The sequence below is a fragment of the Clinocottus analis genome, unplaced genomic scaffold (assembly GCF_023055335.1).
Source record: "Clinocottus analis isolate CAN_PGR_092001 unplaced genomic scaffold, fCliAna1.0.p SCAF_1, whole genome shotgun sequence".
NCBI classification, from domain to species: domain Eukaryota; kingdom Metazoa; phylum Chordata; class Actinopteri; order Perciformes; family Cottidae; genus Clinocottus; species Clinocottus analis.
Genome location: NW_027175820.1, coordinates 16,187,804 through 16,205,156, shown reverse-complemented (window position 1 = coordinate 16,205,156; position 17,353 = coordinate 16,187,804). Strand labels below are relative to the sequence as shown.

Here is a 17,353-nt window from a genome sequence, read left to right as displayed (position 1 = left end):
TAATATATTAATGCAATGACATATTAAATCATGTTAATGTTAAAGTAAGTTTGAGGTTGTAATATATGATTTTGAGGTCTAGAAATTGGAGTGAATATCTCATGACATGAGATCCACGTAAAATGGTGGTTTAGGTTTTGGGCCAATTTCAGATCACGTTTTTCATCAGTAAAAATGTGGGTTTTTCTCATTCATTGTGTTTTCTAAATGGTGTATCAGCCCCCTGCCTGCTCATTCATTGTTTTTTAGTTTGGGTTGGACAGTCAACTAAGTTCCTTTGTTGTGTAGTGTACATTTTAAACGCTGTACAGCATCTATGTGCTTGCACCTGTATGGGCAGTGAACAGTAGTTTCATCCTCGTTCTAAGCACTGCAGTGAGACAGACAGGAGGGCAGAGAGAGTGAGAGATATTGCTGGATTTGGACGTTGTCGACACTGGGCCTGTCAAAGGACTCGTCCCTCTTTTCTATGAAGTGTGTATGTGAGTGTGGGCAGGATTTTGGGAGCTATCTGGACGTGGTAGCTCAACTCAAGTCCCCAGATAAAAGACACTTTCTGAAGTCCTGTGTGTGTGGGGGGCGGGACGGACGGGATGGACGGGGGTGCGCGCAGTGGTGGTGGCTTAATGCGCTCCCTGCTGTGTAACCCAGTGTCCCGGCCCACACTGTAGTGGGGTAGATAACACTCAACACACATACCCACACAAACACGCGCATGGTTTATGTGTTATAGAAAACTATTTGTGTGTTTGTGTAATGGGTGTTCGTTGTGTGAGGGCTGCCTGTTTTAAATTAAAACCCTTAACTATAACCTTAGATTGGCCATACAGAAACACAATTCATGACGTATGCGAACAATAATTTTTTTTACCATTTCTGAGACCTGCCTTTTAAACGTGACTCAAATCAACACTCAGTAGCTGACCAATGTGTTTTAATGTTTCGTCTATATCATCACAATGAGTGCAGTGCATTGTACAGGTGTACTTGTATTGCAAATCTAACACATGCCCCCCTCTCCAGATATTCTATGTTATAGTACAGTTTGGTGGGCTCTTGCCTGAGTCGGTTCTGATCCAAAGACAAAGGCTTGACCTCACAGAGCTTGAGAACGGCACCTCTGCAGACCAGCCCTGGATGGACTGGCAATATATGGCCAGAAACTGCAGTGTGTTTGAAATGCAAAACAACGGGCCTTTACTGAGACCAGACTCCGTCAACTGTCTGCAGCTGCCCAGGTAGGAACCATGTGGGAATGGCTGAGTGGGGTGGAGAACATTCAGCATTATTGAGCATACTGTTTAAAGAGAAACAAACATTGTTGTTACTGTACATATTTTTTTGTTTACAGTTTACAAAATCTGAGAAAATAATTTGAATAGCCCAAAAGGATTTTCCTATCTTCTCAAATGCTAACGTACTCATACGAACACATACTGTAAAAAACATTAAATTATGTGCTCCTCTTCGCAACTGAGTCTTGATTGATTCAGCTGAGACCAACAGTCCCAATGACCAACAGTGCATTCAAGAGAGGCTATTAGTAGAGTTTTTTTTTTATATATGACAGGAGCGAAAAACTGGCCCAAAACTGCTTTGGGTTCTTCAAAGTAAAGGATCCTTTGTGGTTCTGATAATATTTAGCTGACTCTTGGACAAACTTCCTTTGAAAACCCTCAAAATTAAAGATAACATATCATTCCTTTTTGACTTGACATCAACTGGACAATAACACATCCAATGTAAATCATTTTGGGCCAACTTTGTCATCAGTAAGATGAAGACTCTATGGCAAATTAGCATCCCATTTGAAACTCCCTTGGTTAAATATACTGAAAATAAACTCCTCAAACAGTCTGTTATTGTAATTTGGGTATTCTCCCCATAGCAGGACCACATGTTCTCGCTGTATGCTGTTGGGTGGTCATGGCCTCTTTAAGGCAGAGGAGATTACACAGAAATTAGTGGCAAGACTAAATAAAGAAATGCATATAAACACACATTTATGCACACATACATTTATGTGTGCTGGTGCATGTATTAACATGCATAAAACTAAAACAAAATCAAAGGAAATCACACGTATACCAATTCCACACTTACACAGTTAAAACACACACACCGGCACTCTCACAGTGACTAGGTTTATAAAGCTACCCACCTACAGCGCTGCCTTGGCACATGACCGGTAACAGGCTTTCATTGGCACATGATAGAAAACTGGCCTTGGAACATAGCGTGCACGCACGCACGCACGCACGCACGCACGCACGCACGCACGCACGCACGCACGCACGCACACACGCACGCACACACCCAAACTCTCTTGGCATAGCCGCTTGTATCAAGGCCTTGTTGGCATTAGATAGAACAGGTATCAGAAGATCACAGATTCTGGAGTCATTGCTTATTTTTTCACATGAATGACTAGTGATATCACATGCTGTGTTAGTTAAATTGGCATGAGAGCAATTAAGCCTAACTTTGGCAATGTGATAACACATTCTGACATTAGTGGTTGATAATTTTATCAAAAAGAGCACTGTCTTTGATCTTGATTTATGTTTTTTCTCTCAGCGTTTTTATTTATTTAGGCAAGAGACATTTCCTACTCTGAGGCCGCTCGAGTGTCTGGCAAGATAAATTCCAGCACGCCTCAGTCATTTTAAGTTCATACCAGTCAGTTACAGTACTGCTTCAGGAGAGCTGTTAGGGATCCATGTCTTATCTACATGTACGGATAAACAAGTAAACTTGTATTTTTTTGTGAGATGAACTGCGTTGGCCAACGGTCCATGTTTGGCCGAAATGTAATCTGAGAACTCACCAGCTATTGTCTGACAATTAATGTTTTTTACTGGCTTAAAATTAACTTGTAAACAGGCTACTTGTGAAAAACTTCAGTGATACACGTCAATGCAACTGCAGTCTCACATCTCAAGTTGCTCATTGGACTGTAAACATTGAGCAGTGCTCAGAGAAGAAAGTCTTGTACTGGATATCTGATCCTTTCACCAGCACCCCAGAAATATAGCCCCACGCAGCCAATGGGTTCCAAGATTGGTGGTGAAGTAAATTTAACAATTACCGCTGTGAAATTGCTGTAATTTCACAATTCATTTGAAAAAAAAACAGCAGAATTTTTAACAAAATATTGGCAATGGAACCATTGTACCATTGTGGACTAAAGTGATCTTGTTTACATGATTTAGTTTTCCATTCAGCGCCTGTAATGCTTTGAACTGCATGTTCTTCTAAAGAAACTAGTTAGTAAAGGTGTCTGATTAATTGTGTTCTTGTGTGCATTCAGAAGTGTGTGCATGTGTGTTTCCAGCTGCTTTCACATGTGTTAAAGCAAGTTTTATCACCTGATCAATTCGTAAGCAAAACATTCAGACACAAGCACTAAACACAGACACAAAGGATGCAGTGCCAACAGCCTTACATTATGTTTGAAACAATATGTGTGATATTGTGTACTCTAGGATTAATGTCTGCCAAAAGTCAGTCCAACAAACACACACACATACATACACAAGCGATGTGCCCTGAATAATTCTCAGTGTTTTCTGAAGTCAAGGAGGCTGCTGAGGGAGAGACAGGAAGAACAAAAGTAAAGAAAAATGCCTGTAGAGGTCAAAACAAAAAGGATAGTTGTTTTTGTCTTTGCCATAACACTTGTTTTGTGTTCAGCTTTGCTGTATTCTTTCTATATTCTTTTCAGTACATTATTGACGAGCAGATACTGGACTTAAGGCCAATACCATTATCAATATTTGGGAGTTTAAAACATCTGATAATGGTGTATTATTCATAGTTGAATGCTTTGGATACAATTGGCCGAAATTAGTTTCCTCCGTTGGGTGGCTTTGCTCAGCCTTAGAGATAGAGTAAGGAGCTCGGACTTCAAGAGGGACCTTGGAGTTGAGGTGCTACTCCTTTGTGTTGAAGCTAAGGTGGTTCGGGCATCTAATTTGTTCGGGCATGTAATTTGGATGCCTACTGGAAACCTCCCACTGGAGGTTCCGGGCACGTCCAACTGGTAGGAGGCCCTGGGAAGACTCAAGACACGCTGGAGGGATTATATCTTCCAGCTTGTCCTGAGAACGCCTCCAGATCCCCCAGAATGAGCTGGAAATGTTGCAGGTGAGAGGGAAGCCTAGGTCAGCCTGCTGAAGACCTGCTGGAGACCTGCTGTCACTGCGACCCGACCAAGGATAAGCGGCCAATAATGAATGGAGTTGTTTTTTTTTGGTTTAAAAAAAAAGAAGAAAAAGTACACATATTCTGATCCCTTGATTGGTTTCTTTTTTTTGTAAGAATAGTTACGATTTTGACACAAACTGAGACTAAGTTAATGTTGAATGTGTGTTTATGTTTTTTGTGTCCCAGCGATTTACCTTTCTTAGGAGGTAACATCATATTCAGCCTGCTGACCCCGGAGCCAAACCTCAGACCAGGCTATAATGACTTCTACAACACGCCTGCCCTGCAGAGGATGGCCCATGCCACCAAGGTCCGGATATACTTAAGTGGACAGTCCCACACCATAGCAGCCGGAGTGAACCACCGACACAGATACTATGCCATCAATGAGATCACCATCAGTGGCAGGTGAGGAGTTACACATATTTATCCAGAGATCCCTCAAGGAGGATCTCATCTGTTTCTGAAAGTTGTTAATGGTGTTTGAATGGCAGCCATCGTCAATCATTTAATTTAACTGATGCGTAAATCTGTGCTGTGTCTGGAATCTCACACCAAGAAGCAGAAATCTGAATCCTGATGCTTTGAATTTAGCTACAATTAGCTTTAATATCTTAAAATACAGACCTGTTTTTATTTAATATTTAAAAAGTGATATTTTGGCCTTGATTACATATTTCTGGAAGTGTTTACAATTATACTAATTAATGTAGAAGAATGAACATATGCAGCATGAATCCGGTTTTGTTAGTCAGCATTCACTCCTGGGATGGATCAAGGGTTCGACTCGGCTGGCCCGACTTTTGCCGTCATAGCCCTGCTGTCTTTACCCATATTCATGTCTCTCCACTGTCACTGTCAAATAAGGGCATAAAATAATATTTAACAGTCACTCCTGTCACTTGTCAAATGTTTATTTCAATGGCTTAATTAGTGGAAAGAAACACTTGAAGATCTTTTCAATATCCATTTAAAAAAAAATGTGTGAACACAGTTTGACATCTAGAAATACATTTTCACGCAGACTGTTGAGTATCAGCAGAGCTTTCTGAGTGTAATTGTGAACACATCTCTTCATTAGACTGACAGAGTGACTGTTTTTTATGACTGTGGTAATTACAGGATTATGCAGGAGGCAATCATCTCTAACTCTTTCTCTCCCTCCCCCTTCCTCTAAGCTGTTTTAATTAGTAGCTTGTTACAGTGAAGTAGGAGAAACAGAGATTTAGAGCTGCTGAAATCTCATCTGTGTATTCCTCCTCCATCCCCCCCTCTCTTTCATTCTTCTGCTGTTCCTCTCTCTCTTTTTCCTTTTCATTCTTTTTAATGCATGTAAACAATTGTGTTGGCAAGAGAGAGAGAGCACTCATAACCTATGTGTGTGTCTATGTCTGCTCTCATGAGCTTTTGTCCTACATGTTAGAAAAAGTTCCTTACACATAAAATTGCTGCATGATATTGTGGGGCAGAAATGTCATTCAGAACATTTTTTTATAACTCTAAAAATGGTCGAGTTATAAAAACTGTTTTAATGATAAAGTATTTATTTTCTGAAAAAGGTTATTGAACCAAACTTTTTTTTTTACATGATGTTGATACTTTTTTTTTCTTTTTTTAATATACATATTCAGGGTAGAGGGCAATTGTTTTATTTATACACCGGTATTTACCAACAGGTTATATGTATTTAATATTAAAAAGACAGTGTGAAATACATTGAGATATTTTAATATAATTGTATAACATGACACAGCATCTCATTGCGACAGAAAAAGGTGAAATTGCTACTGGCTTAATGCCTCAGCTGTCACAGGAAGCTCCAAGAGTGAGGACCCAAATGCCCATGCAACAATTTATTTTAACAAAAACACTACAATCAAACAGAGCCATTCTTACTCCCGGGGAACAGACAAACACACAGTACACACAATAGTACAAACCGACAAGGGGACAGGCGACAAACAGGGTTTAATTACAAGAGGGAGGTAACGAGCATCAGGTGGACACAATGAGGGCAGCACAGGTGCAGGGAATACACAATCAAGAACCAGGTAGACAGACAATCCCAGACAATTACAAGGGCAGGAAGTGCAGGGACACTGAGAACACAAGACTACAAAATAAAACAGGAAACGGAAAACTCAAATCATGACATCGGTTGGCCATGAAGGCCATGGAGGAATTGTATGCTACCAAATATAACAAATACTGCACAAAATACTTATAATTTGATTGGACAAAGAGAAAATCTTTATTGCTAACATGCTACAGATTTTATTCAATCTTGCCAATTTGTAACAAAATGTGGTATGACGAAAACAAGAGTTAAACCGAAATACAGTGGGCAGAATAAAAAGAAAAAAGCTACTGAATCATATCTGAATGAATAATTAAATGACTGTTGTGTGTGTGGGGGTGTCTGTCTGACCTATCCAACAGTGGACCTCAGGATTGTTGCATATTCACCATCAGTGGCGAGCCAAAAGGGGATTTATTTTTGAGGCACACTTTTGGTCATGCTTGAATCATGCTAAAATCAAGTCTAAGATCCCTTTTTCTACATTCCTCCTTAGTGTTAATGGCTTACAGGCATCACCAGCCTTTCAGACTATAGGGGAGATTTTTAAAGGTGCAGTGAATTCTTATTTTCAGGTGATTTTACTTCAATAAAATAGTTGTTGTTCTATTCCATTTTTGCCAATAGACTAAATGCTACACATTGTTCCTTTAACATGCTACATTCAATTTATTTTTTATTTTTCAACTTAAGTGGATGCCCTGATTTGTTTCATGTTTCACAGAGCATTTAACTGAAGGGCTACAATGAAGGCAGTAGAATTTTAAAATGTGATGAGGAAAAATCATGAAGTTAGAAATAAAAAGTTACCGCTGAGATAATTTATTTTTGTTTGAATTAATCATAAGAGTCCACTGTTGTTAATGTAGGAATATGTGTGTGAGTGAGAGAGACAGGACTACCTGTTATGTTGCTCTGATAGTTGTCAGGATGAAATTTATAAATGTTGAAGGGGTACTTCTTAATGGCACTGCAGCAGTTACATTAAGAAGCTCCCATTCAGTTGTTTTAATCAAATTTGTACAATGTACTGTTGGGAACCTCCCAGTATTAACGCTTTCTCCTTGTCTTTGTCATCTGGACAGATGTGAGTGTCATGGCCATGCGGACCACTGTGATACCAGTGTGACTCCCTACCGCTGTCTGTGTCTGCCTGAGAGCCACACGGAGGGAAACAATGTGAGTACACGTAAAAGCTTTTTAAACCAATTTGTGATATTAACCTCATTTGTAAGCGTGGTGTTGGACCTCACACACCATTAGATTGTGTTTTATATCGTATGTGTTGTGAGATTATTAGAAGGTCATGTTAACACAGAAGTTCCACATATATAAACAAAATGGATTATATTGGTTTGCTTTCTCTGGTATTTTTAATTATCAATATTAGTATATCCTGATATTCATTTACTTTATTTTATTTCCAAGCATATAAACACACACACACACACACACACACACACACACACACACACACACACACACACACACACACATACACACACACACACACACACACACACACACACACACACACACACACACAAACACTGACCACAGACTCCCACTGTGGAGAGATTTCTCATGGCCATAATCAAGTAGTTTCCTTCTTGACAACATAAAAGGGACTTTTCTAATAAACTATGAACAACCAGACACATTTATTAGAACTTCTTCCTTGTTTTCCTTTTTTTGGATTCTATTCTTCTGGGAAATGTATTAAGTGCCATTAACTGGCATGCTTTCGGACGCTTGCTGTTTACTCGCAGTGCCAGGCGGTTTTGTTTTGAATCTGACATTTTGGACAGCTATCAGTGCGGTCAGACTGCTAAATCAGGCAATACACTTTATGCTGGTAAAGTTGTAAATAACTGACAGCTTACATCAGCTTTGTTGGCACAGGACGGCTGTAAGGGTTGTGTGATTTATGATAACTGAATATGTGGTGTCTCAGACATTTTCAATAAGATTTACATTGGGTCACTTCTCTAATCTATAACTCTAATCTAGTCTAATAGTCTTCACTTGCTTTTACATTGACTTACTTTGTGGCGAAGAAAAGATTCAGTTAAACTGAGAAAGACTGTAACTGAGCTGTCTGAATGATGATGATGAAATGTACATGTGGTTTGTTTTTGTGTTCACAAAAAGGTTTAGTTGGAGAGACAGAAGACCTTGGATTGAGTTAGAAGTCAATGTGAATTAATGTAATCCTAAATATACCAGCTCTTTGTGCATACTGGTTTACACTTCGGCTAAAATATCCTCATTGGGTTAATTATTTGTAATTTGAAAGAATTTCAATTCAATTCAGTTTATTTTGTAGAGCCCAAAATCACAAATACAAGATTTGCCTCAGAGGGCTTCACAATCTGTACACATAACATCCCTGTCCCAGAACCTCACATCGGGTCAGGAAAAACTCCCCCAAATAAATATAGTAAAAAACTTTCACAAGGAAAAGGGAAGAAACCTGAGGGAGAGCAACAGAGGAGGACCAGCACTACACAGACATGATCCATGGTGGGGGGGCAGGACCAGTTCCAGTCTAGGCCTATAGCAGCATATCTATAGGGGCTAGAGCAGGGCTAACCTGAGCCAGCCCTAACTATAAGCTCTGTCAAAGAGGAAAGTTTTAAGTCTACTCTTAAATGAGGTGACTGTGTCTGCCCCTCTGACTGAAAGTGGAAGCTTATTTCACAGAAGAGGAGCTTGATAACTGAAGGCTCTCGCCCCCAACCTATTTTTTAAGTCTCTGGTATGCTGCAGGAGGTTGGCTTATGGTTTATTTCAGTCTAGTTTGATGTTAACCACCACCTCAGGAGCAGGCCTTGACTTGCAACAAAGCTAATACAACTTGCCAGGTAATAGTAGGCATCACCCCAAAGAAACCTCTCGTCGGTCAGCAGTGAAAAGTTCAGTGTGACTGCTCCACCTCACCGTAGCACAGGACAGCCTGCATTATTCACTACTTATGTATCATTCATACAACCACATTTCTCTAATAGTGTGTGTGTGTGTGTGTGTGTGTGTGTGTGTGTGTGTGTGTGTGTGTGTGTGTCCGCGCGTGTGTGTGTGTGAGTGTGTTTCAGACATAGGTGACAGTGGACATCAGTAAAGAAGTACAGCTGTCAACCAACTGCTATTTAATTGGTTGTCTTGTGTACTCAAACTCAAAAAACAAACACTGTCCCTTCCATTAAATTGTTTTTCTCTTATATGAACTCCAGACTGAAATATAAGTAATACTAGAAGGTGCTTCCACTCACATACACACACTCATGCATGCACTCACTCACTCACTCACTCATGCACGCACGCACGCACGCACACACACACACACACAACCACACAAAAAATAATTAAACTTCGTCAGGTTCATGCTATCAGACAAGATGAAAATATCTTCCTGCCTCTCCTCTTTTTCTCGTTCGCAGCCTCTATTTCTCTCTTTATTCAACACTTTTCTGTTTCCTCTCTTTAGGTCCCTGTCCCTCCTCCATCCAGTTTTCTTTGTCGATCACTCGCTCGCTCTCATACTCTCTGTCACACAGACACACACTCTCTCTCGGGTCTCAGTTTAAATAATGTCTCAAATCGACTAGAACAATGACATTCCCTCAGCATGCATCTCTAATCAGCTCTCTTTCTGTCTCTGTTTGTCTTTCGCTTCATTTCCCTCAGCCGTTTTCTCTACTCCCCCTCACTCTGTTTTGCCTCGCTTTCTAAGTATTGAATTCATTCCTGTTTGACTCAGTTTTTCATGCTTCATCCCTCTCTTTCTTTAATTTTTCTTACCGTCTCATGTTTGCCCAGCCTCCACATCTCTTTCTTTTCTTTTCAGGCTTGTACGTACAGTACTGGAAATAACCGATGTGGATATATTTGTGTGTGTGGTTTTGTGTATGTTTTATGTAAATTGACTTAATCTACACTTCTGTGAAAGACTAGTGTGTAAATGAGTGTGTGTGTCTATACAGAGTCCTTTTGTGTGATCATCCGTGGGTGTGAACATGTGTGTGTCTGTGTGCACTTTTCCTCCAAACCTGTCCATGTCATCTCTCTGAGTGAATATTCAGGACCTTTCTTCTGCCTCTGTAATATTGGAGCATAAAAGGCTGTGGGGAATATGAGCGTTTAATATTGCATGCCTTCTGTTGACTTGGATCGGCCGGGCACCATGACGGATGTTGTACTAATCTGCAGAATTTCCACAGTGACATTAAAGTGACAGAAATGCTCAGACATGTGTCAAGATGATCAACGGGGGCTTTGGAAGACACACACTTAAACTCTCTCACACGCACTTAAACACACATGCACACACGCACTTTCCCACTTTCTCACTCTTTCTTTTGATTCTTTCTTATGTGCACTCTGTGTCAGAGTTGATCTCTCATTCTGTCACTCCGTCTGTGTACGTCTCTCCACAGCTGATGGATCCAGTCATGTCTGAAAGCTATATCATATATTGTATTGTACATCACACTTCACACGCTGTATTTTCTAATGTACAATTAGAGTTTTTCCGATACCAATACTATTGTCTGATATACCTCCAATACAACCTAAAAAGCTGGATGGGTATTGAGTCTATGCACAGGTCCAATATCACGTTATCATATAATTTATCAACTCATGTACACTCCACAGGTACAAAAACCGATGTCACCCACTGATCTCCTCCTGCTCAACATTTACTGTACACGCGAAGTAGCACTACACCTGTGCTTAAACAATCTCTTGCACCCTGTCTTTTCCCTGTGGCCATCATAGTCCTGCTTGGCTAAATAACGAAGCTAACAGCTGTTGAGTGAGTTTTGGTTGAGTTACATTATCTTTTAAAATATCCTATTTGATGAGAATTAATTAGAGAGGGATTTATAAACAGTTGTTGATTGTTACACACTGGTATTGGATTGGTACTTGGTATCCGCCAAATACGTAAGTTTATCGGAATCAAGAAATCGTAGGCGACTAAGATCAAAACGACCGAATACTCTACCAATTTATGAAGAAAACACAGCCCTAATGTGCAATGCTGCTGCCATTTGGCAATTTTTAATATCATTTTTGGAGGATTCAATATTTTCTGATATTAGTGTTTTAAAAAGGAGTAAAAGTAAAAACAATCCACGTTACCTTTCTTTTAAGCCAGCTTGTATGTGTGTGTGAATTTTACCAAGAACTGTTGTTTGGTGTGTGTATGTTTCAATGTGATTTCAGAAATGCACACTGTATGTGTGTTTCTGTTTCCATCTGTGTGAGTGTCATAGATGTTGATGGCTAGTGACGTTAAGTAGCATTATCCAAGATCTCTGTTGCCAAAGTCTGCCTCAGCAGCAGATTTTCAGCTACGCTGGGGTTAACCGGGTTAACTTCAGATACAAACAACGTGGGTGTGTACACACCAACATGCACACACACACACGCACACACACACACACACACACACACACACACACACACACACTCTCACACACACACACACGCCAGTGGCATGACCTTTCCAGTGAGAGCGTGAAATTGGTCATGGTATTTAGGATAAAATGAGTTGCCCCAGCAGATTAACATGTGCGCGCGCACACACACTTGTGACAGGCCATCTGAATGTTCATATATCCATTAGAGTAGGCGCCATACTCAGCAGGTTTTGTCAAAACATTCAGAGTGAAAATAAGATGTTGTTCTTTACTCTGCAACACAGTCCACCAAACACAGACATGCACCCAGACACTTGTTTTTTTTAATGCATTGAACAAGACTTAGAAAAGAACAACTTTTTTATTTTATAAAGAAACCACATGAGTTGCACTGTATGTCATTTTCATCTACTGAATTAACAAGGTCTTATCCAGCCACCGTTTGCTTAATTATAATTTAATTCTGACTGAACCTTAAAGTCTTGTTAAGAAATAGACTACAACAAAACACTTCAATCTGTATTGTCTCACTTTGTTTGGGATTCGTCATGAGGTGGCTGTGTGTTTGCAACATATAAGCAAAGAGTCAAAACGTCTGACTGTTGATTAGTGACATAGCCTTATTATCAGCAGAAAAAAAGTGAATAACTCAGTTTTGTAATAAACTTGTTAACTCCAGTATAATGTTTAAAAGGACTGGCAATTTGCAGAATACTAAAAACAATAATAAAATCTAGGAACACTCAATCGGCAGTATGCGTTGTTCTTTTTGCTGCTGGTACTGTGTGCAGATGATGAAGAACCATCAAAACCTTTTGTATGAAGAAGAGAATGAACGTGTGCCGTTTTCTTTCAACTCCCAAACACCAGTCCCTCGACTAATTAGCAGGCTGGGAGAGAGGGAAGGTAACGCAATGTTGAATGAAAAGAAAAGAGACTGAAGAAAAAACCCCTCTCCCTTTCATTTGGTATGGTAATATTTCCTGCTCACATACTCACCGTGGCTATGAGAACAAGCAGTTGGGAGACGGTGGAGATGGGGGAAGCAAGTGAGGAAAGGGAGAGGTGGGAAGCCCGGAGAGATGTACAGAGTGATTCGTTTTTCAGAAAGAGAGCATTTAGAAGAGGAAAGAAGGGTGGGAAGAACGAGAAGGCACAGAGGTAGAGAAATGAAAAGGGAGGGAGAGACGGGAGAGGAGAACTCACTACATCTCGCTCTTCAACTCATCCCCAGCGGATGAGACGAAGAGTGAGATGTAGTGAGAGCTTTCTGTTCAAAGTGCAGAAAGAAAAGTACCTTTTTGAAATGTGAAACGTTTTGGGGGCGCGGAGCCGCAGACAGACAGGCAGACAACCACAAAGACAGACAACCACAAAGACAGATGGGCAGAAAGGAAAAAGCAGCACGGACAAACAGGGAGGCAGGAAGTTTCGGTCGGTATGACATGAGATCGATTTGAATCCAAACAGACAGTCAAGCAGGAGACAGACTAACAAACAGAAACACGCAAACATCCCAACACTCCTGTGGAATTACATGTCCCAAGACACACCCTCCTGTTTGTGTGTGTGTGTGTGTATAGGTCTTTACGCGCTTGTTTCTTTTTGTCTCGTAAGTCGGTATGTGTTTGCATACATCATGTCTCTAAGGAAGCTCCTGCTGCTTCATTACATCCTGTTAATAATCACCCAACAGAATAGAAGTGCGCTGGATTTACACACACACACGCACACACACACACACACAAACTATACAGATAGGCAAACCCTTTAGATCTTGGTTATTCGTGTGAGAGGAAATGTATTTGTCTTCTTAAACGTTCTTTGTAAAGAAGCAGACAGTCCCTACGTGTCTCTACTGTTTTCAAACTGTTCTTTGTTAATAAACGTTTTTTCCACCACAGCAACAAAACATACAAATACACAAATTAATTCCAAAAAATGTCTTCGACCCCAAGGATACACGAAATGCAATTTGGTGAGAAACACTGAATATTTATACAACTCTACAGGCTACAGGAGAAAAGTGTTAACTGTTATGTGCGTTATTGTGTGTATATGTCTCGTCCTGAGACATATACACACAATAATCATCTTATATCTGCAGTACACGTGGGGCCTTTTGTCTTCTTCACTTACTCACACATTTTTTTTATGTTTGATCTCTTTGTCTTATTCTTTTTCTGCCCCACATCTTGCTCACACACTTGTTGATTGCTTTTTCTGTCTGTTTCTTGTCTCTCTGTCCCTCCAGTCTTAATATTTAAAATACAAAGAGATTTTCCTCATTTCTGTTCATATCAGTTTCCTTCATTTTTCCCTACCTCCTCCCCCTTTTTTTGCATATAAAAGTAGGAGCCTTTTCCTTCTATTTCCATCTAGACCCTCCCCCTCTCTTCCCCCTGCCTTCCCCCCTCCTCTGTGTGTCATACATAATGGGCCCAGTGCAGGTCTGCATGTGTCACACATGGGAGGAACTCCTGTGTTTTTTAATACATTTTTAATCCAGCCATTTGATGCCCCCCTTGTCCACCATAATTTGTACTGACTGCTGAACAAAATCAAAGGGCTTGCACTTGCTGCTTCTCGCCTCTGCTGCTCTCTGCTACGGAAAAAATGCATTTTTTATGTCACTTTTTTCCCTTCCTTCTCTTCTGCACACATCTTGGTATGTTTATTTTGACATGAAAGTGGGCCTGTGTGAGAGCCCTGGCTGTTGCAAGTCACTCCTCATTAGCAGTCTGATTTCCCTATGCTGTGTGTATGAGAGAGAATACACTGGCTCTTTATTATATCATAGAGAATACCTGTGTTTTCTATTCAGTTATGTGTTTTATTCTTCTCTCTCTTAAGAGTTGCATGGGCCACTGATTTTTCTTGTTTTATATTTCCCCCCTCCTTCATTCTGTCTTTCTTCCTCACTGTGTCTGTCTCATTCTCTTTCTTCGTTCCATAAAAACAAACATTTTGTTTGTCATGGGACCATTTTTCTATGGTCATAGTTATTTTCAGAAAGTGCACAGTTTATGACATTTATTTTATGCCATTTCTTAATACCAATGATTGTATACATTCATAATCTCTATATATAGGATGTTTTTGTTTTCACGACAAGACTGTAATTAATTAAAAAGTATAGGTCGTATATCCATAAAAACATTTCATTCTGATTACAGTCATTAGCGTTATAACTAGGGCAAAGTTGAAAAAGATTTAACTGATTAATACATAAATATATAGAATATGAATCAGTTTTCTTCTTTTTCTGAACAGGTGCTGTTCAGTAGTAAGGGTCCCCGTGAGGGACAAACCACTCCTTCTTTTGTCCACGTTCAGTCTGTTGCTTACCCTAAAGGTGTATGTTGAAGACCAGCAATTGATTAACTTTATACAAGAGCAATAAGTGCGTTTCATGTTTCCAGTTCAGTTTTTCTTTCTCCAGTGAGAAAAGTCCAGTCTGTGTTGTCTTGAACAAGTGCACTGACGTCTGGTTGAATGAGGTGGAGATGTGGAGGACAGCTGACAGGTACCAGCAGCGGCTTTGCGCATGCGCGTTCAATCTGGACGCTGAGCTTGCAGCGCGAGCTTGCTGGTAGACTGACCGCCGGTGAGGCTTTGTCAGGCAAGCGACTCAGTGACTTGCAGCAGCTGAGAACAGAAACTACAGAATAATACGTGCTTTCACGTCAGGCTCAAGTCGGCGAATCGTTAACACTGCCTGTCCGTGAGGCTACGGAAGCGCACGCACACCTACATAAATCTCCTTCAAAGTCCCCCCTCCCCCACCCCCCAAAAATGCAGTTAACGCATGATCAAATAATTAACGCCGTTAATCGATTAAAAAGTTAACGCGTTGATAACGCGTTAACTTGCCCAGCCCTAGTTATAACTAGTTATGATTCATTCAGAAACTCTTTCCGTGAGCTGTTTAGTAATTGATTAAGCTCTAATAACAATTTTGTTGTGGTATGAATAAATACATGTATGTCTGTATTTATTGACACTATGTGACTGTTTTCAACAGTGCCAGCGGTGTGCACCCCTCTACAATGACAAGCCATTCAAGTCAGGTGACCAGCTACAGCCTATGAACTGCCGGTCTTGTCAGTGCCATGGCCATGCCCCTACCTGTCATTATGATGTGAGCGCAGATGACCAGCCAGATGAGCACTATCGAGGAGGAGGAGGCGTCTGTGACAACTGCATGCACAACACTACTGGTAAAGTTTTAGCAACAAAAGTTAGCTAATTATCTTTTCACATTTTATAATCAATTATAAAATTACTTTTCATGTTAAATGTACGAAAAGTGATTATAGGGGTCATTTTGGGGAAGGTTATGGAGCGTTTCATGCTTCTTATGTAATGGCATATTGTCACATGTGTGTCAGTTTACATGATGCTGTAAAAAACACTTTCCCAATGAAACAATACAGTTTAAACCTGTTCTTTGATCTCTCTTCATCCTTGCATGATCTCTACCTGTTCATTTGGATGTCTTGCTCTCTATCTTACTGTACATCTGTCTCTCAGGTAAGAACTGTGAGCTGTGTATAAGAGGATTTTTCAAGCTGGAGGGATCTGATCCCACTTCAGTTTATTTGTGTCAGCCTTGCAACTGCAACACTGCTGGGACTGTCGACAGCAGCATGGAGTGTGCCCAGGTACACATCAACACAAACGACAAAATGCTGAATCATTTCAATGTTTTTCAAGGTATTTGAAAACCTGTGTTCTTCTCTCTCTTGACTGTCCCTCTCGTCCTCTGTACCTCACCTCCAGGCAGGAGGCCAGTGTCAATGTAAGGTTGCAGTAACAGGTGAGCGGTGTATCGACTGTTTGCCTGGTTGGTATGGTCTTCAAGCCTCAAATCCAAATGGCTGCACTCGCTGTAACTGCAGTGAGATTGGCAGCATCAGCAACCCAACAGGAGTTCCCAATTGCAACCAGAACACAGGACTGTGCCAGTGTAAACCCCATGTCACAGGTAAACCAACCACTTACAAAGTTGTATTTTCGGTTTAAGGGTTTTATTTTGATGGTAGGATTCCAAAGCTTTTGCACTTCATATATCAATCATTTGTGTTTGAGTTGCTTCTTCCCACATGCTGGTGAGAAGCTTTTTGAGGACAGTGTAACACACATGGAGGTTCATGCCATTACCCTCGAAGCCACTCATACAAACCAGGCAACCAAATTGGGTGAGGGTTCAATAAAGATAAAGTAATTAAAAGGCTGTATCATCCATTCAGACCTTAATATGTTACAGAAACACACCTCTCAACCCCAAAATGTAATGCTCCCTAAATTAGTTTATTTTATAAACTGTCCCTAAGTACTTTGTTGATAACCTGACCTTTTCATTATTTCCATTATTTCATCATTCATGGCCTCTTAATTGATACATAGGTGTAGCTGCTCTTTAGGGTTGTTGGGTAATGACGCACACAATAGAAGCCGCATTTACACACCACGTGTAACTGTGCTGTTGTGCTCATCTCAACCTATATGTGTGTTTGGGTATGTGTACATGTGTGCAGGTTAGTGAACAATAAGGAAAAAGAAAAACACTCAAAGCAAGGCAGATCCTCACCACTGCAGTCAAATGCAGCAATTGGAACCCAACTGGCAAACTCAGATTTGGTAG

The 17,353-nt window shown here is 40.4% G+C and overlaps 1 protein-coding gene across 1 annotated transcript in view; it reads left to right on the top strand.

Moving 5' to 3' along the window:
- Positions 1-17,353, top strand: part of ush2a (Usher syndrome 2A (autosomal recessive, mild)) — a 196,158-nt gene that overhangs the window by 26,806 nt on the left and 151,999 nt on the right. Inside the window, exons 10-15 of the mRNA XM_068575666.1 lie at positions 1,024-1,238; positions 4,393-4,614; positions 7,369-7,462; positions 15,731-15,926; positions 16,240-16,370; positions 16,489-16,693. Of these exons, the coding sequence (XP_068431767.1) occupies positions 1,024-1,238; positions 4,393-4,614; positions 7,369-7,462; positions 15,731-15,926; positions 16,240-16,370; positions 16,489-16,693 (1,063 nt within the window). The remainder of the gene's footprint in view (positions 1-1,023; positions 1,239-4,392; positions 4,615-7,368; positions 7,463-15,730; positions 15,927-16,239; positions 16,371-16,488; positions 16,694-17,353) is intronic.